This window comes from Myotis daubentonii, chromosome 8, assembly GCF_963259705.1.
Source record: "Myotis daubentonii chromosome 8, mMyoDau2.1, whole genome shotgun sequence".
NCBI classification, from domain to species: Eukaryota; Metazoa; Chordata; class Mammalia; order Chiroptera; family Vespertilionidae; genus Myotis; species Myotis daubentonii.
The window spans coordinates 83,009,362-83,034,458 of NC_081847.1; the positions used below are offsets into that span (position 1 = coordinate 83,009,362).

A 25,097-nucleotide genomic window follows, 5' to 3' on the forward strand; every position below is an offset into this window, starting at 1 on the left:
TCATTGATCGACTGCCTCCTGCATGTCCTCCCCACTTCCCACTGAGGACCGAGCCCCCAACCCAGGCATGTGCCCTGACTGGGAATCAACTGTGACCTCCTGGCTGATAGGTCAATGCTCAACCACTCAGACACGCCAGCCAGGCATTAAGTTGGGTTTTTAAAGGCCATACTAGACATGTGGGAAGGAAAAAAAGAGTTGAAAACATGGGTGATTTTAAGCCATGGAAAGAAAAATAAATTCTAACCCCCAGTGCTTATGAGAGATAGTACATCTCTCATTAAAAAATAAAAGTTATATAATAAATGACATTATCCTCAAATAGGGTCAGTAGTTCATTTTTTTCAAGTAATTGTCATCAGCAATGAGGAATCCAGTCAGACTGACGGAAACTTCACCTCCAGCTTCTACAGGATGTGGATGCCTCTATAGTGATGAGGACCATCTTGGATGAGAACAAGGTTGAGCCGGTTGTAAGCCAAGAACTTCACGCAGCTTGGCACATGGAAGATCACAGCAGAGGAACTTCTTTAAAAAGCAAAACACCTATTTCCAACATTTTGCTTAAGAAGACAAAGTTAACTGAGCAGGAAAAAAGCAACTACTGCCTCAAAATAAGCTGCTATGTTGGCCCAAAATGAAGAGCGGGCAGCTTTAAAGGTGACACACAAAGCGCCTCATTGTTGGACCCGTCATGCAGATGGCTAAGGAGGCCAGTCTTTGGCAGCAACTGATGTGAAACTGAGGCCTGGAGTTTGCACTCAGCACTAACCGAATGTGCCAACCCCAGGGCACAGCTGCTGAGAACTGATGCCACCAGTGAGTCCAGGGGAGTGAACTTGGCTGCTTGGTCCACACTAGTGTGACCACCCTCCAGGGCAGGGACCAGGCGAGGGCACAGAATGTAAGAGGCACACTCTTGGCATCTGCAGGCGAGTGATGCTTAAATTTGAGCCCCAGGTAACTTGGGGACACATGTAGGGGTGCGTCCTGCCCCCATCAGGCTGAGCAGACACATAAGCAGGCCCTCCGGGCCTTAGCCTACGTGCCTCCCAGCTCACCGTCCTCTGCACTGTGGAGTGGAGTGGGGAGATGAGTGGAGATGCAAAGGTGCTTTTCACAAGACCAAAAAGCTGCTGGACACATTTGCACAAAGCACGTCTTCACCAGACACCACTGATGGCCACATGTGGGGAGAAGTCTGTACCAGGTCACCCTCAACACTGCTGGGGAAAAAGGGGCTTGGCCTTGCCTGGTCCAGGCCTCCACATGCACCACCAGGACTGTCTCCGGGACTGGCCCTGCAACTGTTTTTGTCAGCAATGGCTCCCTATTCCCGAAAGCCACTGGCCACACTGGGTCTCCTCATTCCTAGGCCATAGCAGCATTGCCACCTTCTGGCTATTTCAGGATCTTTTTTTTTTTAATCTTTATTGTTGAAAGTATTACAGTGCCCTCCTTACCACCATCACCCCCCACTGACCTCAACTCCACACCTGCCCCTCCCAGGCCTTCACCACACTATTGTCTGTGTCCATGGGCTATGCATATCCTATATAATAAAAGGCTAATATGCAAATAGACCTAACAGCAGAACTGGAACAACCAAACAACCAGTCGCTATGACATGCGCTGACCACCAGGGGGCATGCACGGAACATGGCGCATGTTGGCCAAGGTGGGATGGTGAAGCAGGTACATGGGGATGCCAGACCAAGGTGGGGTGCCAACTGCTGTCATCAGGGAGAGCTCTGGTGGTTACTGAAAATTCTTTGCTCCTGCACATCATGGTCTTGCCTGGCTCTCACACCCACTGCCAGCGCCGGCCCCGTTCACACCTGCAGCTGGTGCCGGAGCCACTGCTCACACCCACTGCTTGCACCCAGCGCCGGTCCCGATTGCCCCTCAGGGCTTCTCCACTTCCCCCTGTTCCTGAGAGGCGATCAGGGGCAGCAGCCACCACTTGCACCCGCTGCCAGCACCTGGCGCCGGCCCCGATTGCTAGGCACTGTCAGTGGGTGTGAGCAATGGCTGCTGGCCCCAATTGCCCCTGAGGGCTTCTCCACCTCCCCCTGCTCCTCAGAGGCGATCGGTGCAGCAGCCGCCACTCGCACCCACTGAAGGCGCTGAGCAATCAGGACCGGCGCCAGGTGCAGCAGTGGGTGGAAGTGGCAGCTCCAGCACCAGCTGCAGGTGTGAGCGGGGCTGGCACCAGCAATGAGTACAAGCGGCGGTTCTGGCACCATCAGCAGGTGCAAGCAGGGCTGGAGCTGTCAGAGCGTGGGAGTGGTGGCGGCAGGAGTGGGGCTGCTGGCAGGAGGGGCCCGGCAAGGGCACAGAGGATGGGCTGAGACCCACTCTTGTGCCCAGCACAGCCTTGCAGCCCACAGTTTCTTTCAAGGTGCACAAATTCGTGCACTGGGCCCCTAGTCTCTTATATAAAAGGTCCGTAGCTGTCACACCATCACGACCAAACGAGCAGCGGCTCTCACGGCAGGCGGGGTGGGGCACGAGCTACTAGCGGCCACGGGTGGGGCGGCTAGCTGAGGCAGGCAGAAGTGAGCTACTGCCACAGGATTTTGTGCGTGCTGGGCCTCTAGTATGCATATAAGTTCCCCAGTTAATCTCTCCCCACCCCCCACCCCACCTTCCCTCTATGATTTGTCCTTCTGCTCCATTCTCTGTGTCTCTGGATCTATTTTGTTCACCAGTTTATGTTGTTCATTAGATTCCACATATGAGTGAGACCATGTGAATACTTGTCTTTCTCTGACCGCTTATTTCGCTCTTTAAAGCACTGTCCAGAGCCTCTCAGATGACCCTATGCCGTGAGTAGACCCTCTGTTAAGCACGAGGGAGTTAAAGGGGAAGCACTTTGACCAAACATCTCTGATATTCAAGGCACACTGTCAAATAAATTAGAAGACATCAGGCATAAAAATCGGCATCAACCTTAACAACTGAAAAATTTTACAAGAGAGTTCGACAGCATAAAAACAGATTCTCACCAGCTACAATTAAAGAATGATTTTATTTTTTATAATTTTTAGAGATCAAATACATTATAAATATTATAAACCTTCAAAAATTAACAGATTAGTCATAATTTTCTTTAAAATGTACATACTGTCACACAAAATTTTCACAGTCTAGGATATCAATAATTACATCCTCCTCAAAGAAAACAGCAAAGTGTTTCCTGTCAAAAAAAAGTCTGTTGCCCCTACACTGTCCACAGCTTCTAAAAGTTTCTCATCCGCAGCACAGGAAGATGACTGGTTTTGAAAATGGAGAGGAGCAGAAGCAAGGACAGCTCTGAGTGGTGCCCATCTGATAAGGCCATGGGTGGCCTACAGACCTGCAGGTTGCTCAGGGGTGGTCTTCTTCAGGCCACGTCTGTGAGGCAGAATGCTCTGTCCCCTTAAAAAAGAACCACCGTAGGCTTGCACATGTTCGGGGAAGCACTGCAGGAGGATGTCTGAACAGAAAGTATCTCTGTTAACCCATGTCCCCATCCCCTGCTAAAAGCGCCCAGGGACGGTTAGACATTTTCAGGTAAATTTCCTTAGGCTACAGATAACCCATAAACAAAAGACACATTATGCAAGTGGACAACCAAAATCAATTTGGAGCCAACGGGATTATGAGTATGGTTGAAGGAGTCAGACGGCCAATTCCTGGGGGAAATGACAAGAGCAAAAAGATGACAAGAGAACAAGGCGATGTACAATGGGCTTTGGTAATGCATGAACTGTAACAGAAGGCACGTGGCTACTAAAAAAAAGCCAATCTTCAGTTGTCTCCTGACCTGACCTGACCTGACCTAGTTTCCACGGACCAGTGTTTCAATAGGTTTGCTAACTTCATTTCAGTTTCAAAATGGAGTGAAGAACTAAGCAGGAACAGAGAACCAACCCCCCCCCCCCCCCCCGCTTTAATAGGGCACTCAGAGTTCTAACTTGGTGTCTATAAAGAGTTGCTAATTTAGATGTCTACAGAGGCCAAGTAAGTGATGTGAACGGAGGGAGGGCTGGGATAGGATGAAGAGAATGTATACCTATACTGGACTGGAGAGAGGAAGCCATTTCACACTCTCCACATGTGGACCAAACAAACACACCTGTGCCCAGCAGGCTCAGCGCAAACTGCCAGCGTGCCACCCCGACTTAGACGGATGGCCTCTCTCCAGGAGGACACGTGTTGGATGAAGTGTACTGGTCACCATCCCTGCTGTCCACTAGAATCAGGATCAAGTGATCACATCTTGGACAATGACTTACTTTAATTCAGCATCTTCTCTCCCTTCTGAGAGAAATAAACAACACTGTTAAGCTGATGTACTTTCCCACAGTTGAGAAATGCAGAAATTTCCAAAGCTTGTTTTACTTTGAAAAAACATGAATGGGGTTCAAAAGTGAGGGTTCTACATGATTCCCAAAGTGGTTAGATCTGGCACAGGAGCCTCGACACTGAAAGAAAACAGGAGAGTCCTTGTGAGATGGCCTGGATGTTCGGCAACTGAGAGTAGCCCTGTCCCCAAGTGGAACTGGGTAAGTTTATCTCATTGGATGAACATAAAAACTAAAAAGTCCAGGGAAGTTTTAAGAGCTAACACACACACACACACACACACACACACACACACACACACGTGCACATGCACAAAAGCATTCTCTAGTGCCTCTGACTTGCATCTCAGTCAACTACTTCATTGGCCACACTGAGCTCCACAGGGAAGCTGAGCAGTCACTTGTGCAACAGCAAAGGTAAATGTAAACATAAACAGCAGCGGTATCTGAGGAGCCAGTGTCTCTATCGTATGTTGTCCAGATAATGCACTTCCGGATAGAAGCGGTTCACCAGAAGAGCCAGGAAGCTTTTCCCATCATGGAGGCAATGGCCAGGGTGCTTTATGAATTGTGCCGCTTGAGAGATCTGCTCCTGGTATTCAACATACTGCTTACTTATTGTCAAAGATTCAAGCGCGCTCAGAGCCTAAAAGACAGGGAAGGCAAGAGGGTTAACCACCTGGATGCTTGTACAGTGAGTCCAGCAGGTATGGCACACCTACCGCTGTCATCTCGTACAACCGTGGACCTCTGGGGAAGCTACAGAACTGGAATCAGAAGTCCCAACACAGGCACTGATTAACCACATACAAAAGGAGGCCGCTGCTCCAGCTTCTGGGCTTTTGCCATGTCTACACACAGCCTCCCCTCTTCCTGGCCTGCACTGCTTGCTGCACAGCCCTTCCCCACAGAGAGCCGCGGCCACAGCCACCTGGCCTGCTGCCTGTCCCCCACCCTCCAGTGCCAGCAGCGGCGGAGGACACTGACTTCACAACCAGAGACTCATCTGCTGACTTGTGACAGTTCATACATGACACGGGGGTTCAAGCAGCAGTTGTCTAGTCAGTTGGTGACACAAGCCGGGCATTGTAAAAACAGAGATGCTGGGGAAAAACCTGCTGGTTGTACTGCTTAACCTTCGCTCTTAAGAACCAAGATACCATCCTGAACGTGGCTGCCTGAGATACCACAAAGCTAACCACAGAGCGACACATACCACGAACAGAGACACTGCAGAATGCCAGAGCATGGGCCCCGAGGTGGCCTGGCAAGTGAACCTCAATCCTGGCTCCAGCACTCATTAGCTGTGAGATTTGCAGCAAATTACTTAGCTTCTCTTTCTCTCCATTTCCTCATCCATAAAAATGAGGATAATGAAAGTTTCTATGCTACCAGGTTGTTATGAGGATCAGCATCAAGGGATTCCAATGTAGACCAGCCAGAGCATGCAGTAAGCACTCAAGAATGCACACCATTTTATACTGCACACCTTTGTACCTGGCCAGCCTGGTGACAGGTGACACAGTGACAGGAATGGGACCTTCCACATTTTAGAACACACTATAACTTCTCACAGCTACCATTCTCTCCATGTTGGGTTATTCCAACAGTGGTCAACCTCCAGACTCACAGAACAGGACCCATTTTCTTGGTTCAAGTGACAACTCAGCTAACCCCCATCACTCTCAGCCATGGCCCCTCCTCGGTGCCAGTCCTCAGCCCCCAAGTTCTATCCCAGACCGGCCTGCCTACGCCTTGCTTCTTCCACATGGTGATAACAGTGCTCCAGGCAGGAACCTTTACAGAACATGGTAGAAAATCTGGGGCAGCACACATGCACCCTTTTTCCAACAGGTAGAGTACTAAGGGCATGCTGGGCTCCTGCAGCCATCACACCAGTGCTGAAAAGACCACAGCGCCACCTCCCCCCCTCCCCACCTGGCGGAAAACACCTGCCCTTTCATTGAAAGCTGCTTTCACTGACCTGCTGAGCTTTTAGGGTGAGGTATAATTCAGAGCCAGGCTTCAACCGGATCTGATCCTCGGCAGGAACCTGAACAGAAAGGAAGGCGGCCATGCCTCGGGCAACCACGCGGAACCTTGGGCGTAGGGAGAGGTCAGAAGTCAATGACTACTGAAGTAACCATTTAAAAACAAGTAACATATTTCCTATTAAAAATCAAGACTAACACATTTCTGGACCTACTGTTGTTTTTAGCCTCTTCAGGAAACTCTTAAATATGATTAAGAAGGAGCCTTAGTCTTCCCTTCCACTATCACTGCCCAAACAATGTAGGCATAATTCAGACCAGGAATGAAAGTGTTGGCAAGATGCAGAAGAACTGGAACTCGGACAGGGCTGGTGGGGATGTAAAGAATGGTGCAGGTGCTGTGGGAAAGTTTGCTGGGTCCTCAATAACTTAAACACAGCGTACCAATGTGGCCCAGCAATTCCACTCCTGGGAACATACACCCAAATGAACCTAAAAGGAGTGCTTGTTCTAACAAAAACTTGTACACAAATTTCAGAGCAGCATTATTCACGATAGCCGAAAGATAGAAAAACCCAAATGCCTATCAACTGATGAATGGATAAACAAAACCTGGTGGTGTATATCCATACAATGGAATATTATTCAGTCCCAAAAAGGAATGAAGCACTGATACATGCTAAACAATGGATGAGCCTTGAATGTTATGCTAAGGGAGAGAAGCTAGACACAAGGCCACGTACTATACGATTCCATTTACATGAGACGCGCAGAATAGGATACACACAGGGACTAATAGGGAGTGATTGCTTAATGGACTGCCATTTGGGATGATGAAAATATTCTGAAACTAGATTAGCAGTGATGGTTGCAACAACATTGTGAATATACTAAATGTCACTGAATCATACGTTTTAAAATGGTTACCATGGTAAATTTTATGTTATGTGTATTTCACCAGAATTTAAGCGAATCAGAATCACACGGTCTGATAAATTCTATCACAAGCAAAGAAACAGGATGCTAACTGGTTTGGATTAAGTGGTCCCCAAAATTGCAACAACAGGATGAGCTAGTCCGCAAGAATGCTGACGTCAGAATGGGATGAGAACTCTTCCCAGCACCGATAAGGGCTTTAAAGAAAAACCAGCATGAGGTACCTATTAGGAGATAAAATGGGAGGCTAATGCAAATTCTTTCAGACCTTGGACTTTTAAGCAGCAAAAGTCTAGATTTGTTTCTCACTGCTTATCCTTCTTCTCAATTAACTTTAACTCATCCTGACTTAACAGCCCTAGCAGAGGGGTCCCTGCTGGGACCAGGATTACCCTGAGAAAGTACACTCAGTGAGGCAGCTGACAGGGCATTTTAACCTAATCCCACAAACTATCATGGGCTCCAAGGCAAGAAGATATCAGCAGTGTGGTCAGGTTACAAAGTCAAAATACAACAGGAGACATTACTTAAAAAAAAAAAAAAATTCTTTGAACATAAAACCAAAATTGTTTTAAAATGAGAAAAATATAAACATGATTTTAAAATCAGGAGATGTGACCAGGCCTTGATCATTTTCCCTTAGTCTTTGAGGGAAACCTAGTCCCTTAAGTCAAAAACCTACTCATGTCTCACAACCCTGGGTGGGTGCCGACGCTGAGGCCACTCAGAGAGCAGCGCAGGCGCTTCCTCACCTGTTAGACAGGGGCGACTTCCGGCCAAAGCCAATCGCCCCCAGAATCCCCGAGCTGAGCCTCTCCTCGGCCAACAGGCTCTGCCTGCTCTGCAGCAGGAGCAGGATTCGAATGACCGATTCGGTCAGGACCGAGTCGTTCTGCTCCGTCTGAATCAGGGACAGCTGCAGGACTTGGTGCCACCACAGAAACAGCTTTGCCTCTTCCTGAGCAGACCTGGCGGGAGGCCAGGAGGAAAGAACATCAGAAGGGGATTTTTTCTACTCCCACTTAACTGAAAGTCCACCTGTGAGTTTTAAGTGCAAGGGGCATTTAGTACTTCTAAAGCTTAAGCTAACGAGTAACAATGCTAACAAAGTCAGGGGACCGTAACAGCTACCGTTTATTGAATACTTGCCGCATGCCAGACATTGTGCGTGAGCTTTATGTTCCTTCACTGAATCCTCACAACAACCCTGTTAGGTAAACACTGTTATCCCTACTGAACTGATGAGGAAGCTAAAGGCTGGTGTTTCAACATGTCTGTTTTAGGACATAAAAATCCTGCTCAGAAAACTAGCCCAGGCAAGTAAAAATCTTTCTAAAACAAGTGTTCCTGTACCTCACAGCCTTGCTTGTTTCTGTTTCACTTGGTTCTGTGAACTTAAATGAACACTGACTTCAACCCTACATTCCAAGTGATCAAACCCAATGAGTCTGACCAGCAGCCAGAGGGCCAACCCACCTGGGATACACCTGTTCCAACCACTTGCTTAGGAGGAGCAGCACTTTCATTTCGTTCCTCAGGGTCTGCTCGCTATTGAGACACTGCAGCAGGTAGACATAGAGGGTCAAGTAACTGCCGAGGGACAGGCACTCCTGCAGAAACTCCTCTATGGTGAGCTCGGGAACTTGAAGGGACACCAGGATGGGGCCCCATCCTACAATCTGAGGGAGGGAGCCTACGAAAAGAACACCAAGAGGAGAGTGCAGGTCAACGCCAGATTCAAATGACGGAACTACTCTAGCGAGTCTCTTCCCTTTAAGCTTCACGTCAAGAAGGCACTGCCCACTGTGGCGCTAGAGCCACAACAGCAAAACGGGCCTGAGCTAAGACTGGAAAGCCGGCCTGCAAAATGCCCGTGCCTGGCCAGCCACCAGAGAGGGCCAAGAAATCAGAATCCGGTGCTGCATTTTTATAAACCACCTTTCTCATCTTAAGGGAGATTATAACTATTCTATCCATCATATTTTTTACTCATGCTTAGTTTGACTCATATCTCAACAGAAATCCTTCAAAATGTTTCAAAAATGAAAAAAAAGCATTTTTATTTTAGTACACAAATGATTTGGAGCAGGGATGGCATCCTAATGGTTGTGAATTCTTTGGGGGGAATTAGCATGGGGTGACATGGTGATGTGCATACCACCTCCCATGGGGGTTCACGGGTTGTCAAAAAGGGCAGAATACAGCTCTTCCTGGCATTCTCCCTCCAGTTCCCTCCTATCTCGCCTTCGTGCACACCACGGTGTGCATCTGGGTGTGAGTGGAGAGGTGCTCTCTGCAACTCTTCTTAACCAGACCAGGTTGTTTCCAGAATGTGACAGAGATAGAGAATGACAAAGGTAAAAGGAAGGTGGTGGTGGTGTGGGGAGAAGAGAGGGTGACCTCTTCATAACAGTTTGAGAGATGCAACAAAAAAACAATAAAAGGAGTCCTATGAAAACTCATTTTAACAAGTGACAAAATAGAGGAAATTAATATGGTGGGTCATTATTATATAGATTCTGGTTTATAGCACTTTCTTGGAGGACTATGTTTGGGCCTGTGACACACACGATGTGTCTACCATGAAAGGCTGGCCTGATACTCCACTAGTAAAATGGAGTAGAGATGTTCCCTCCCCTGAAACACGCCTGTACCAACAGACATTGGTCACAGGTTCTCATGCTAAGTGCAGATCTTTATGAGAAAGACCAAAAGCATTCTGAAACATCAACACTTTTACAGAGAGCAGGAGGTGGCTCCTCACCTTCCCTGAAGTAGGCAGTGATGCAGGCCTCCGTCATCTCGGCCATGTGGCGGACGGAAGCCAGGCTCTGGCAGGTGGCTGTTAAAAGGGGCAGGACCACCAGCCCGTGCACCTTTTGTTCAATCCAGGTCCGGATACTGCCCCGGAGGAACTCCGCCGTCGGAATAGTCGCGTTGTTCATCATCATCAGGACTTCCATGAAGAGGCTGCTGAGGGCCATGTGGCGGGTCTGGCTGTCCACGTCTGAGAGGGACAGAGACACACACTGAGAAAGGCGGCTGGAAGGCGTATGAACGTGACCCAGGGAAACAGTGCTTTCATCTAAGCTGCTCTCCAGGCAGGTTCTACGGTTCTGTGGCTGACCTCAGAGCAGAAAGAAGACTGTGGACAGGACTTAGCTTTTAAGGACAGAACGTAGCACGTGAGTGCTTTGTAAGGGCAGGAACTGCGGCAAGGTCCCTGGTTAAGCAGCGTGGCCAAGCAATGCTTTAATAAACAGACAAATCAAGCTGGTGTGAAAGAGTAACTCACTTACCAGCACATGTTTAATTAGCCATTATTTCCCCAACTTTACTCATTTGGAAAACCAAATGCATAGATCTCAGCTCTCACTGGGTAAACTAGTTAGAAACAGTACCGTCTGCAATGCCAAAACTGTCAATTCTACAGGGATTTACACAGAGTAGTTGTAGTTTAAAATGAAATACAAAAGAGGAAAAACCTTTAAAAAAAATAACTTCCTAATAGCAGATCTTCTATTTATTTGCTTTTTTGAATAATAAAAATAGGCTGGTAATATAAATGGCTCTCAAAAAAATTAAGATGCAAAAAGAGAATAGTACACAAGAAAAAGAGCAAATTCATTTTACAAGATAACTGCCAATGAGGCGGTTACTAAGGTAGATTTCTTTTTTACATTAAAAAACAGATGGAGAAAATATTCATTAGGCACAGTCTTTGCCATTTCTAGCTCCTGGAGTTGGGTACACACTTTTGTACATGATAGACTTGTGGCTTTCTCACACCACGGTTTCAGTGTTTATGTCAATGGGAGTATGGAGATCTTACTCACCACACCCATCCGACCAAATTCACCCACTTGCACAACATTAAATAAACCCTAATTTAATGTCACTATAAGACCTACTTATCATCAAGCAAGGACTTTAAAGGCTTATCTCTGAATTTCATCTGAACAGCAATTTTAATTTACCTTTTAATTATGACTCATGGGAATAAAAAATGACTGCAATAAGCCTCCTAACAGATCTCAGCCTCTCCCCTTCTATTAGTCATCAACTGAGCCAACAAACACATTCCTAAAAATGAGATGTGATCCCATCATTCTTCTGATTAAGATCTTTCTAGAATACCTTTCTCTCCTTTGCCTGGTAAGCTGTTATTCAAACTTCATGGCCCAATCACAGGATCACCTCTAAAACAGCTTCTCCAGTACAGCTTTCTAAATTCCCTTTCTTTCCTTTAATAGTCTCTGAATGTTGTGGCTTGCAAGTTGGTGTTAAATGCTAGGTGCATCATCTTATTCCATACCTACAAGATCTACCAGGTTTACTGGTTAATAATGCGGATTTTTTCAGTAGATGGAGTTACACATATGTTGATATATATGCGATTTGATATGTATGCTATTTTGTTTTATTGACAACAAGCTTCAAAACTTCATATGCCAAATTTTCTGAAGGTGTTAACATCATAGATATTTTTACACTTAAAAATGTCAAATTTCGCGCCAAAAAAAGAGCAGTTGCGTGAAGTTTTAACTCATTACTTTATTTTGAAGAAAAGTGCTGCTGAAAGAAAGTTATTGTATACTTCGGGAAGCTTATGGTGAACATGCTCCATCTCAAGATACTTGTGAACACTGGTTTAAACACTTTAAAAGTGATGATTTTGATGTGAAAGACAAAGAACATCCAGGTCAACCAAAAAAGTCTGAAGACCAACAATTACAAGCATGATTGGATGAAGATGCGTGTCAAATTCAAAAACAACTTGCAGAAAGATAAATGTTGCTCGGTAAACAATTTCCAATCGTTTACAAGCAATGGGAAAGATTTTAAAGGAAGGAAAATGGGTGCCACATCAACTGAACAAAAGACAAATGAAAAACCGAAAAGTCATCAGTAAAATGTTGCTTCAGAGGCACGAAAGAAAGTCTTTTTTGCATCGAATTGTGACTGACGATGAAAAGTGGATTTATTTTGAGGATCCCAAATGCACAAAATCATGGGTTGATCCAGGTCAACCATCAACATCGACTGCAAGGCCAAATCTTTTCGGAAAGAAGACAATGCTCTGCGTTTGGTGGGATAGGAAGGTGTGGTGTATTATGAGCATCTAAAACCAGGTGAAAGCGCTAATACTGATCGCTACTGACAACAGATAATCAAATTGAACCACGCTTTGATTGCAAAACGACCAGAATGGGCCAGAAGACATGGCAAAGTAATTTTGCTTCATGATAACGCATCATTACACACTTCAAAACCAGTTAAAGACACGTTAAAAGATCTTGCCTGGGAAGGATTAACCCACCCGCTGTATTCATCAGACCTTGCTCCTTCAGATGACCACTTGTTCCGATCGATGGCACATGTACTTTGTGAGCAGCACTTCAAAACATACGAAGAAGTGGAAAATTGGGTCTCTGAATGGTTTGCCTCAAAACGAGAAAAGTTCTATTGGGACGGTACCCACAAATTACCTGAAAGATGGGGGAAATGTGTAGCTAGCGATAGACATTACTTTGAATAAAGCACTTTTGATGTTTCTCTTGAAATTGTCATGTTTTCTTTGATCACAAAATCCGCATTATTAACTGGTACACCTGGTATATGAAACAGGTTCATCATTCACTACATGCCAGCACATCCAGACTTCCTATAGTCTTACTGATTGTCTATTTGACCTATCAATTACTGTGAGGCATGTGTCAAAATCTCTCACTATAAGTGAATATGACATTTCTCTTCCCAGTTCTGTCAATTTTCACTTCATGCGTTTGCCTTTGATTCTCTGGAAACAGAAATGACTGTATCTTGTCCATCTTTCTGATGTCACAATGCCTTATAGACAACAGGAATTCATTTACTGAATAAATACACAACCTTCCAGTGGTCACTTACCAGGCAGGTTAAAGACAATGATATCATCTAAGAGCTTAGACATTTCCTGTTCTAGGATGGCTAGGGTGATTTTTCCATTTTGTTCCAGGGAGCTGAGGAATTGAACCATCTGATGAATGAAGGCTCGGCATTTTGGAACTGCATCCTGACAATAAAACAAAGAATCATTCAAATGAATCCATGCAAGCTGTGTGAATGGAGGACAGAGCAGGAAGCCACGCAGCAGGGGTGTCTAAGGGCCCTGTGTCTAGAGACATGCAAATCTGTGGTAACACTTAGACTAGGGCAGTGATGGCGAACCTATGACACGCGTGTCAGAGGTGACACGCGAACTCTTTTTTTGGTTGATTTTTCTTTGTTAAGTGGCATTTAAATATATAAAATAAATATCAAAAATATAAGTCTTTGTTTTACTATGGTTGCAAATATCAAAAAATTTCTAGATGTGACACGGCACCAGAGTTAAGTTAGGGTTTTTCAAAATGCTGACACGCCAAGCTCAAAAGGTTCGCCATCACTGGACTAGGGCCTATATTCCCCCAAATTCCTGTAGATCACTCTTCCTTTTTTACTACATTAAAACATTAACTACACACTATATACTGGCCAGGAGCTTTTCCAAAAATTTTTATGTTCGTTATTTAATTTAATCCTCACAACAACACTTTGAGGCAAGGTATTATTTCAGATGAGAAAACCAAGAGCAGAATGACAGTGAGTTCAGGACCAAACTCATCACTTCCCTGACATTCTGCTGCCAATGACATTCAGACCACTAAACCATAATCCTTTTGGCCTCTTGTGAGCATGTGACACTGCTAGCAAGTAAAGGCTTACCAAAACGAAAAGATCCAAGAGGCCAAAATATGAGCACACGTGCTCAGCACCCTCCCACTTTCTCAGATGGGCTGTCACAGAGCTCAAGGCTGTCCTCAGCAGCACTCATGCCATCGCCAGCCCTGAGGAACACTCTGCCTTTTAAAGCACCCCCTCAACTTACAAGATGTTTCTGGCTGTCAGTAGGAATGGAGAGGCCCGCAGCCACTTTTAGGAGCTTCACGATTAATTCAGCAGAAGATTCCTTAGCCAGGAGGATGGAGGGCTGGTAGTGGCTGCTGAAATAACCTAGCACACTCTGATACGACACCATATCCACAAGATGCCACGAAAGGGAGCTCGTCTGCCCCAGGAGACCAAGTAGAGGCGAGTCCTAAAAACGAAACACACAGTTCTTTATTTCCAGAGCTCCCACTTTCCAGAAACATGTGTTTCTAATTAGTCTCGGAAGTGACCACTAAGATGGCCTATTTGAAAACACAGAACAGTTAAGATGTCAAATAAGTATCTACTCAAGTTAGGAGCACTAGTGAAAGTAACAGCCAAAGTCGGGGCAAAAATACAAGATCTCTAAGCATTCAGAACCCAATTTTCAAAGGGATTCTCTGATCTGGTGTTAGAACTAGCAATTAATGAGATGTAAAATCACATTACTTTTTATATTCTGACTCAGTGTAGTTCCCTTCATAATCTATTGGATTACGGATTATCCAAGAAAATCGGGCATCCCGCGTGCTGAGCACAGTCACAGGGAGGAAGGCATCAGGGCAACAAATGACAGCTTCGTCAAGAGTCAGGATCCGGGGGACTGCCTAGCTGTATCCCAGGTCTCCAAACTTACCGGCTGGTCAACCAGCTGGTCTTCCTTTGCCAATAAAATCATCATGAAAAGGAGGCAGACAACCATGCTCCGGGTCTCGGGGAGGGGACTGGGACTCCAGGCATCAGAGAGCACACTGACCCAGTTCACTTCACAGAGGACAGACCCCAAAAATAAGAAGCAGCTCTTGGGGCTTCCGCGTTCCACCTGAAAGAAAACAAATTAAAACCACTGTTTTGCTTTAAGCTATCTGTGTATCTTGGAAATGTGTATAAATCAATGTTTACTCAATTGTATTTTTAAAAATAACATCTTTTTCCCAATTATAGAAGTCACCCATAATCCTGCCCCCCAGAGTTTTAGCGTTGACAGTCTTTCCTCCCACGTGCAGTGAGTGTACAGTCTGCAGTCTGACTGGCGTTCATTGCTACTTTTACTGCTTCTCAGCAGGTGAGGAAAGCGTGTCCCTAGCTCTCACCGGCAGGAGTCCCTGCCAGGGCCCTGGTGCTGAGGGCCCACCTCAGTCCTCACGTGCGCTGGGTCAGACAAGGGTGAGATCTACCAGTCAATATCCCCCACAGCCGAGCATGTGTCAGAAGCATCTGGAGGACCTGCTAACACACAGACTGCGGGGTCCCACCCCTGGAATCATTCATTTCCTACGTCAGGGGGTGGTGCAGAAGTCTGCATTGCTAACAAGTCCCCAGGCGGTACTGATGCTGCTGGTCCTGGAACCACACTTGGAGAACCACTATACTAGTGTATCTACGCTAAACTCCTTTTTAGTGTAATGTTATGTTTCAAAAATGTCTCCATTAGTCTTTATAATTTTTTATGATGGTACAATATTTAATTAAATCTTATTTAAAATTATTAGAATAGGCACATGCCGGGGTTGTGGGCTCAATCCCCAGTAGGGGGTGTGTAGGAGGCAGCCAATCAATGATTCTCTCCCATCATTGATGTTTCCATCTCTCCCTCTCTGATATCAAAAAATATATATTTAAAACAAACAAACAAACAAACAAACAAAAAACCCTTCCCATTCTCTTCCCCCAAAGAAAAGATGTCCGGGTCCAAAAAAATAAAATTTAGGGATTAGGGGAGTGGCAAATGTATTATATAGTATATTATCAATGTCAAAGTTATCTTATAAGCCTATTTCCAGTCTGTTTAAAATAAAACATGGCTAGCTATAAAATTTTCCTTTCCCAATAAAGATTAAGAAGCTCTACCCTGCCCTAACCGGTTTGGCTCAGTTGATAAAGAGTGTCGGCCTGCGGACTGAAGGGTCCCAGGTTTGATTCCAGTCAAGGGCATGTACCTCTGTTGCAGGCACATCCCCAGTGGGGGGGGGTGCAGGAGGCAGCTGATTGATGTTTCTCTCTCATCAATGTTTCTAACTCTCTATCCCTCTCCCTTCCTCTCTGTTAAAAAAATCAATAAAATATATATTAAAAAAAAAAAAAAAAAAAAGCTCTACCCTATAAAATCACAATCAATGGATTTTGGTAATGAGTCACATCCTTCCATTCCCACCATCGTTATACCATGCTCACTACTTATTCCTTTTCCTTTTGGAAAATGATTCGTAATCCTCCTTTATAACCTGCTCTCTATCCTCACCCTCAACCCCCTCAGCAAAGAACACAGAACTAAAAGGTTCCCGTTTTTGGCAGGTCAAGGTCATCATTAGACTAAAACTCCTGGAGTCACAGAGTCTACGGCATCATCCCTTCAGACCACTCTGCTACTTCATCTCTCATACAGCCAAGGCTGCTCTCTCCCTCAGATGCTACCTCACAGCTCTTTAAACAAACATGCCCTTCCATATCCTAATGATAATGAATATCTACTTCGTGCCTGTCTCCCCTGCTCAATCTCCCTGTGAGTTCACTCTGAACCCTGTATTTCTCTAAGACAACTGTCCTCAGCTTCTGCCAGAGCTACGGGGAGTGGCTGACAAGAGCAGCTCTGGGCGGGTTTCCATCTAGAGCACTAAGAGACTGCAGGACACTTTACTAACTGCCACAAATAACTGGGCCTACGGTCATTAAAGCATGTAAGATGCTCCAATAGTAAATGTGACATGAAGAGTAAACACAAACGAACTGATGACTATGAACAAATAGACTGAAACAATCATATAAAGCTAAGATTATAAACGGTTTTTAAAAATAGAAACTTAACAACAAAACCGCCCGACCGGTCTGTGAGTGGCACCCTGTGCCTGGCTCTGTAACTACGGCTCCTGCCACAGGCTCACACACACCGAGGGCGCTCTTCCAGGTCATCCGGGCTTCACGTAATTATGCTGCATCGTCGACCGGTGTTACAAGACACTTCTCTCTCCTCCAGCCTAGTTATCCCTGCAGAACTGCTTAAAGAAACTAATGGCTTGAGTACCAACAATTTACATTTTGCTTTAACAGAACATCTGCCAGTCAGTAGTAATAATACTATCCCAGAAAAACATACATACACAGAAAGCACTACAGAGTGTGGCACTGTCATTAAGCTGTGTGCTCACACGACAATATTACTGAAGTCTAGGAGACAACTGCCCTATGACAGACAGAGTCTGTCTCTGGGTTTTAAACACGGTCCCATAAATGCTTCCAATCATGTGCCAACAGCATAAAATGGTTTCCCTGGGAAGATGCTTTCCACTTCGGCACGCCTGGCAACTGTGCGGAAAACCCACAGTGAAGGGGCAGAGGCTGCGCCTGGCAGCCATGCTCTCCAGGCCGTGAGTGAGGGCTTACTTTGAAGAGGGCCTCCATGAGCACCTGGTCGGGGTGCAGGTCCCTCCACGGGAGCTTCCGGTAGGCACTGTGAAGAGCATACAGGATGAACTCGGGCATTTTGGGTGCCGTACACGCTTCACAATAATGCATCAGGTGTAACCGAAGGGCCCCTGCATCACCCGGCAACAGATAACCTAAAACCGAAAAAGAAAATACAGCTCAAGACCTCTTGATTTACCTTTTAAAATAATAATGATATAAAATACCAATTTGAACTAAAAGTCTAAAACCTAAGGTTCCCAATAATTACCCATTTTCAAAGATTTTCAGCCAGCATTATTGGCATAAATGGTCATATGTAATTCATTTTTTTTTTTTAATCAAAGATTTTCACATGCCAGGGGGAAAATCCTGGAGACATATTAACAATAAAGAATGGTACTTTAATTACTTGGGTAACTAAAATGAGTAGCTGGTGTGTGGTAGCTAGCAGGGGTGATCAGTTTTCCTTCAAAACTTCTAAATAGATGGCTTTTTACTCAAGTACACTTCCACAGCCCTAAGCACTTTAGGTGTCCCTTTAGTCTGTGGTCCTCAGCATGGATTCAGTCTCTTGCATAGGCACTTTGGTCCTTTGGAACCTTGAAGGAATCCAATATTCTTCAAAGAGAAATGTAACCAGACTATCAACTGTCATTCAGGTAAGTCATTCTAAAAGAAATCTCACATTCTTCTGCAACCTGGATCACTCAGTATTATTCTCACAAGAATCAACTGCTTTAGTGCCTCCAGAGCTAATGTCAACATAAGGAGCATTTAGTCTAAAACAAATGGTTTCAGCCTTCAGGTTCTATGCACTGGAATGCAGCATAGTTGGTCACAGGAGAGAGCGCCACACACAATAAGGGCAGGAACCTGACAGTGTTTCTCAACACTCACTTTTGAAAAACATGAGCATAACACATGGTACCCATCCATTTATCATTCCTAATAACCCTGTGCTAGATTCCCAGTCCTTACTCCACAGCATGAATCATTAACCCATGGTTTAACCTTTTAAGACATGAAGGGTAGCATTGTTTAAATATGGATAAAAGATAGTTTTGTTTAGATAAGGATGGACATGTAGGTAGAAGACTCTGGGAGGAAATCCCTTAGGTTAAGAGTGAGCTAGTCCCAGCCCAAACACAGTAAGTTCTGTGACCTCACAAGTGAGGGCAGAAGGAAGGTCCAAGGACTTTAGAGAACAAGGAGCAGAGCAGTGTGGCTGGAGTAGAGTGCTTCCCTTTAAAAACCATCACATAATGTTGAAATGCACTGGAAAAGACATATTTGAATGATAAGCTATAACATTATACTTAAAAGTTTCTGAATAAGAGTAGGACATAAATAGTATTTTGGGCAAGAAAAGAATAAATAGACAGGAACAGAAACTGGACAGGAAAATAGGTGGCTATTGCAAGAATCTGAGTTGGTTGGACCTAATGGCCTCATAAACCTACTAATAGAAATCATTTTGATACACTAAGAAAATATTAATATCTTTGAAAATGCGTAGTACACTCAATGGAAGAAAACGCCAGGAGCCAAAGCAAGGAGAGGCCAGGAAACCAGGGGGATAAAGTGATACTGAGGCCACAGATGCCTGGACTTTTTGCTTATGGTTGGTTTTAACAGCACAGGAGACAGAAGATCTTCCGAGGACTAGACTGTCATTGATTCAGGGGAAGGCACCCTCCCTATCTTGGCCTGGACTGGGACTTAGAGAGAAAAAAGGTTTACTGTGAGAACTGAGGACTGCCTGCAAGTTCAGTTTGGACCTGGACTTCATGGAAGTGTGTGATGTGAGAAACCCCAAGCCAAGAAAGTACACAGTTACAACTGGCCAAATGCAGATTTTCTCCGGAGGCACATCCCATCCGAGCCTTTACAGAATCTCCCTAGATAAAATCTCTCTAAACATGGGCTTAGGACACAAAATTACAAAATACACAAAATAAGAATTTGAAAGAACATCCAATAGCAGCATAATCCGCCCTGCAATGGGAACTTCAGATAATGCAATTGTTGCATAGAGATCATAAAGGAAAGAGGCATGTTTAAACATTTTAAAGAAGTGAAAACTAGAATTTTAAAAAAAGAAAAAAGATCCCATCAAAAATGAGCAGGGTAACCCTAGCCAGTTTGGCTTAGTGGATAGAGTATCAGCCTGCAGACTCAGGGTCTGGGGTTCGATTCCGGTCAAGGGCACATGCCAGGATTGCAGGCTTGATCCCCAATGGAGGGCGTGCAGGAGGCAGCCAATCAATGATTTACTCTCATCATGGATGTTTCTCTCTCTCTCTCCCCCTCTCTCTTCCTCTCTGAAACCAATAAAAATATTTTTTAAAAAAAGTTATCAGGGTAGATTTGAAAAATAAAAATTCTAGAAACTGAAATGAGGAATTCAATAGATATTTTAAAAAACTGGACATAGCTATAGTTAGAGACACTGAGTAAGTTGAAAAATAAACTTCCAGAATTTTCCCAAAATGAAATACAGAAAAATAGAAAAACATGAAAAAGAAGTCAAAGTCCTAGAAGATAGAAGGGGGATGGACAATATTTGAAAGAGAGAGGCTGTATACTTTCCACAGCTGATGAAACTAACAGCTACTCACAAACAAGAGGCTACAAACTACACTAAATACTGTATCAGTGACTTCCTTTAGTCAAAGAGGACTGCATACTAATTAAAATAAAATCTAAAAAAGTAGGGAAGCAGAGGCAAAAGATTACCTGAATGACTTAGGGACAAAGTGACATAATAGAACATCTTCCTACCTTTAAATCTCTCATGCAGCGAGCCAATGCAGTCAGTGAACAGCTGCACGATGCCTGAGGCCACCACAGCATCGCTCTCCAGCCAGGGGTAATGGCGCTGGCTGCTTTAAACAGATGAAATGCACATAGAAATGAAATGCCATGATTAAAATTACTCCAGGTCCCAGAGTTTGGGGTTTGCCTAAGTCACAGAAAACACTGTGTTATGTAGCCCAAAAACACATTTACACCACTTCCCAGGCTGTGGGACAGGAGCAAGATATTTAATTTTTCTGAGTCTAAGAATCAGATGAATCAGTATTTGTGAAAACACCTTCAATACTATGATGTCTACCACTGTTGTAATTTTTACAAAACTCCCGTCAAGTTCACCTAGTTTTTGTCTGTATGCTTTTAGGGGGAAAAAGACTTATAAGAGGTATTTGGACAGCTTTACACCTCTCTCTCTTAAGTGCTCACAAAATAATGCTTTCATTCTAGTGTAGAGTTCATGTTAAAAGGGTAATTCCCACCCACTAATCTGAAAGCCAACTGTGTTCCAAAAATAACTGAGGTACTGAATAAGATCAAGTTAGTCTCATCTTTTAGTGTTATATTATCCAAACCTAATTAAGGAGAGCAGCATCTGTTTTTCTGAAATTAAGTACCAAAACTCATTCAACTTTATCATGGAAAACTAGAAATGAGTGTCCAGTTTTGCTTCAAAATATCAAGATAACAGCTCTGATCAACCTAACCTAACTCTACAAGCAGAAAATGTCTTAACTTTCTTTCATAAAGAAGCTTTTTCTAAATTTAAATATGGTCCTAACTTAAAAAAATTAAATCTGTCAGTGCATCACTTGTGCCAAAACAACATCAGAACTTTAAGTCCATCAATTTCAAAAGAACTTGAATATCCGAAAAATGATGTACCTTTCACTGTCCTCTAAAACCAGGATCCATGGCTTAAACAGCTGGATGATCACTGAGTGCAGGGAGCTCAGCACTGAAACAAACAAAAACTTTTAGAGACAAGAAACAAGCAAATCCTTTGTCAATATCACTGATAACACTATATAAAAGAATCTACTTCTGCCTGCCCAGTTTGGCTCAGTGGTTGGAGCGTCAGCCCGTAGACTGAAGGGTCCCGGGTTCAGTCAAGGGCACATACCTTGGTTGCAGGCTTGAGATTGGGGTGGGCACCGGGGAGGCAACCAATCCATGTGTCTCTCTCACATCAATGTTTCTCTCTCTCTGTCTCTCCCCCTCCCTTCCACTCTCTCGAAAAATCAATGGAAAAGATATCCTCGGATGAGGATTAACAAAAATAATAATAATAATTTACTTAATATCTGTATACTCATAAGTTTATGTTGGTATAAAAACAAAAGTTTAATGTAACTAAGTACATTTTCATTTACTACAGCGTAATTTCCTGAATGGAATTTTTATTACAAAATGTTATGAATAACTTTGTAACAATACATTTGTGTAAAGATATAAGCTTAAATATTCAGAACCATTTTCTTAGCGATATAAGTAATAGGAAGAAAGAGATGGAGATTGAAACCTATTTCTTCAGACCCCACCCTACAAAGGAGGGGCAGAGACAAGCCGAAGCAAGCACCTACTGTCTAACTGAATATAGGTGCAGGTATGACACATACAGCCCATGGGTTCACACCTCTGCTATATATTTCCCTGCTTGACACTTTGATAGTTTTATCTCAAAGATTTAAACCTCTTAATGTGTCTATTCAAGCCACTTCCTAATGGAAGGTCAAAACACCCACCTCCATGTTACACTCAAGCATATTACCTGTTTTGCTGCTGGCAGATGGGTCCTGGGCCAAGCATTCCATTTCTGAGTCAAGCAGCCTTTTCACAAGATAGCCCAAGAGTGTCTGCATATCACCCATGTAAGGACTCCACTTTGAGAATAACCCGAAACTTTTAAAGTCCAATGTGGATAAGCGAAGCTTATTAAAAAAGTTTGAGAGCCACTGTATAGTCTCCATTACCTGGAAGAGAATGACTGGTTAAAAACTGCTCACTGATGCTACTTGGACAAGAGTATCACAGTAGGCTGTGACTGACTTTGTAAGATTGTTGCCAAGTTATATAGCACGTGAAAGTAAATCATCATATTTCAAACTGTTTCTAAAATAGAGGAAACATTTACTTCAAATACATTTTCATGTGGACCATATCATAGAAAATGTGTCAAAATGAGAGCTCTGTGGAACATTACCTGAAATCCTGGCCGAGGGAACCAGTGGTATAAAGTTAAGAAATAGGTGGGTTAAGGTGGGGAGGGAGTAGGCCCAGGCTGCTCTTGATCAGATAGGCAAGAATCACTGAGGTGTGAAAGAAAGGTGATCCGATAGAGGGGGTGTGGGGGGAAGCAAGTGAATGACAAAGAAAAGCTCAGAGCTCTTAAAAGATAATGCACAAAAAGGAACTTTCTAAATTAAAATAAAAAATAATTGTTTTTGTTAATCCTCATTCGAGGATATTTTTCCTTTTTTTAAGAGAGAGTGGAAGGGGGAGGGGGAGGAGGGAGGAGGGGAGAGAGAGAGAGAGAGAGAAAGAGAGAGAGAGAAAGAGAGAGAGAAACATTGGTGTGAGAAAGACACATTGATTGGTTGCCTCCCACATGTGCCCCGACCAGGGCCAGGGATCAAGCTTGTAACCGAGCTAGGTGCCCTTAACCAGACCTGGGACCCTTTAGTCCACAACCCAATGCTCTATCCACTGAGCCAAACCGGCTAGGGCAAAATAAACTTTTTAGCTATAAATGTAAAATGTGTTCCAATTGTTTAAATAGCAAAGGAAATGGAAAAGAAATGCACAGACTAAAAAAAAAAGTCAGACACCAAAAGCTACACACCTGCTTGTCTGACAAAAGGACATCCGGAGAGCTCTGAAGCACCGTGCTCTCGGCAAGAGCTGCCCCCTGCTGGCAGTTTGGGGCGCAGCAGCCCAGGGCTCTCAGAGTGGCTTTCCAACACTCAGGGCTCAGCAGCTGCTCAGCAGAGCCTTATGGGGTAAGGACAGAGGACAGCAAGTCAGCATCTTTCACAAACAAAAATATGAATCAAAGAACACAAGAATTTTATCAAGGAATAAATATTAAATAAAAATCCAAAACAAACTCATAAGATCTGTGGTGAAGAGACTAAAGTGAAGTGAACCCATTAAAAGAACTAAACTATCCACCTGAACACTTGGCTTCCCTGTTCCTGGCCACCCTGCTAGGAGTAAGACAGCCAGAGCCATCTGAGCTGGAGTCCAGGAGGGGAACCCCACCTACAGACCTGACTGGGGAGTGGTAAGGTGCCATTCTCCTGGCTGGATGATGTGAGACAAATAATGGTGACAGGGCAGGAAAGACTGGGTGCAGAAGCAACAGCAGAGTCTGGGCTATCTTCAAAAGGTGTCATAAGTTCCCCTAAAATTCCACTCCTACAATGGGAAAACCTAAAGCAACACAGACATCATGCAAAAGTAGGGACCACCAACCAACAGCCTACTCCTTGTAAAGCTCACATCACAGAGGACAGGAATAACTCCTCAGGCCTTTTCCCGGGGATGGCACGAGGGTCAAACAGAGTAACAGAGGCTCACAGGTGCAGGTCTGAGGGGAGGATGTTGGGTCAGCTGCACTATATTGAAAGGGTTTGTGTCCAACTGCTACCTGTGGTCTGATCTTAGGACAGACGTCTAGAGCCACGCTACAAGTGTGGGATCATTCACACCTACAAGAGAGCAGTGAAGCCAGGAAAAATCAAACAGGCTCCCCAGGGCGAAGGAAGACAGCAGATGAGCAAAGAATGGATGCTAGGAACTGACATGGTGGCCAGGGAGGGATGGGAAGCCAGGAGGCTGGAGGTCATGGAATCTGACAGGGGTGTACTGTTATTCCCAAACCTTTCATTGAGTTACCTCCCCTGGGAAGTATACATTTTCTGCTACATGCAAGTCTATGGTTGTCTACATAAACAGTGTACAATCTCTTTAAAAGCTTTTGGGGGTGGGGGGGACAATATATACTTGATCAAATTTTGAAAATTTAGAACAAAAATTAGCTACGTAAATATGCATCAAAAATTGTACAAATAGATTTCCCTGTCAGTATTCTCTACTTGCCCTGCAACTTCCCTCCATAGGAAACAATGAAAGCCGGAGGGCTTTAAAAATGAGGCCACAGATTTCCGTATTCTTCTGGCAGTCCAATACATAAGAGCATTAACTTATTCATTAAATAATCTCTGATAAGTAACACAAAGATTTGGCATAAAGCAAAATTTAGTTTTCCATTACATCTGTAAATAGTATGAAGTTTGTATGAAAAATAAATACTATCTCATTTTTCAAGTGAAAATCCTGCCTAGTGAAATTCCAAAAATAAAAAGCCTACATTCCTTATTTCTCCTCGAGTCTCCAACACTCCAATGGGAAATTGCTGGAGGGGGACAGAAATGGTGGGAATGGGGAGAATTTAATGCTGCTCCTCTCCTTAACAAATATAAGTACAGTCTGTCATTGTGTAGGGATAAAATGCAGTTGCAAAAAAATTAAATTAAAAAATTGAGGGGAAAAAAACCCTAAAATCTATTCACTATTTTGAACTACAGAGAAACCAACTGTCAAGTAAGGAGCAACTTCCTTCTCTGACCAAATCTGTAGTCAGCAGAGTAAT

At 44.1% G+C, this 25,097-nt stretch overlaps 1 protein-coding gene across 6 annotated transcripts in view; it reads right to left on the reverse strand.

The window, feature by feature from the left end:
* Positions 1 to 3,012: 3,012 nt before the first annotated feature.
* The window catches only part of EPG5 (ectopic P-granules 5 autophagy tethering factor), an 84,238-nt gene continuing 62,153 nt past the window's right edge, over positions 3,013 to 25,097 (reverse strand). For 2 of the 6 annotated variants that reach the window (XM_059707205.1, XM_059707210.1), the window contains 13 exons: positions 23,286 to 23,434; positions 22,215 to 22,416; positions 21,329 to 21,401; positions 20,414 to 20,517; positions 17,609 to 17,784; positions 14,865 to 15,050; positions 14,187 to 14,396; positions 13,187 to 13,331; positions 10,041 to 10,283; positions 8,753 to 8,969; positions 8,029 to 8,244; positions 6,334 to 6,448; positions 3,013 to 4,995 (listed from right to left, as the gene is read on the reverse strand). In XM_059707205.1, coding sequence (XP_059563188.1) covers positions 4,813 to 4,995; positions 6,334 to 6,448; positions 8,029 to 8,244; positions 8,753 to 8,969; positions 10,041 to 10,283; positions 13,187 to 13,331; positions 14,187 to 14,396; positions 14,865 to 15,050; positions 17,609 to 17,784; positions 20,414 to 20,517; positions 21,329 to 21,401; positions 22,215 to 22,416; positions 23,286 to 23,434 — 2,219 coding nt within the window. In that variant the 3' untranslated portion in view covers positions 3,013 to 4,812. Of the gene's footprint in view, positions 4,996 to 6,333; positions 6,449 to 8,028; positions 8,245 to 8,752; positions 8,970 to 10,040; positions 10,284 to 13,186; positions 13,332 to 14,186; positions 14,397 to 14,864; positions 15,051 to 17,608; positions 17,785 to 20,413; positions 20,518 to 21,328; positions 21,402 to 22,214; positions 22,417 to 23,285; positions 23,435 to 25,097 lie in introns of those variants that run through there. The other 4 variants (XM_059707206.1, XM_059707207.1, XM_059707208.1 and 1 more) reach the window with 4 other exon arrangements.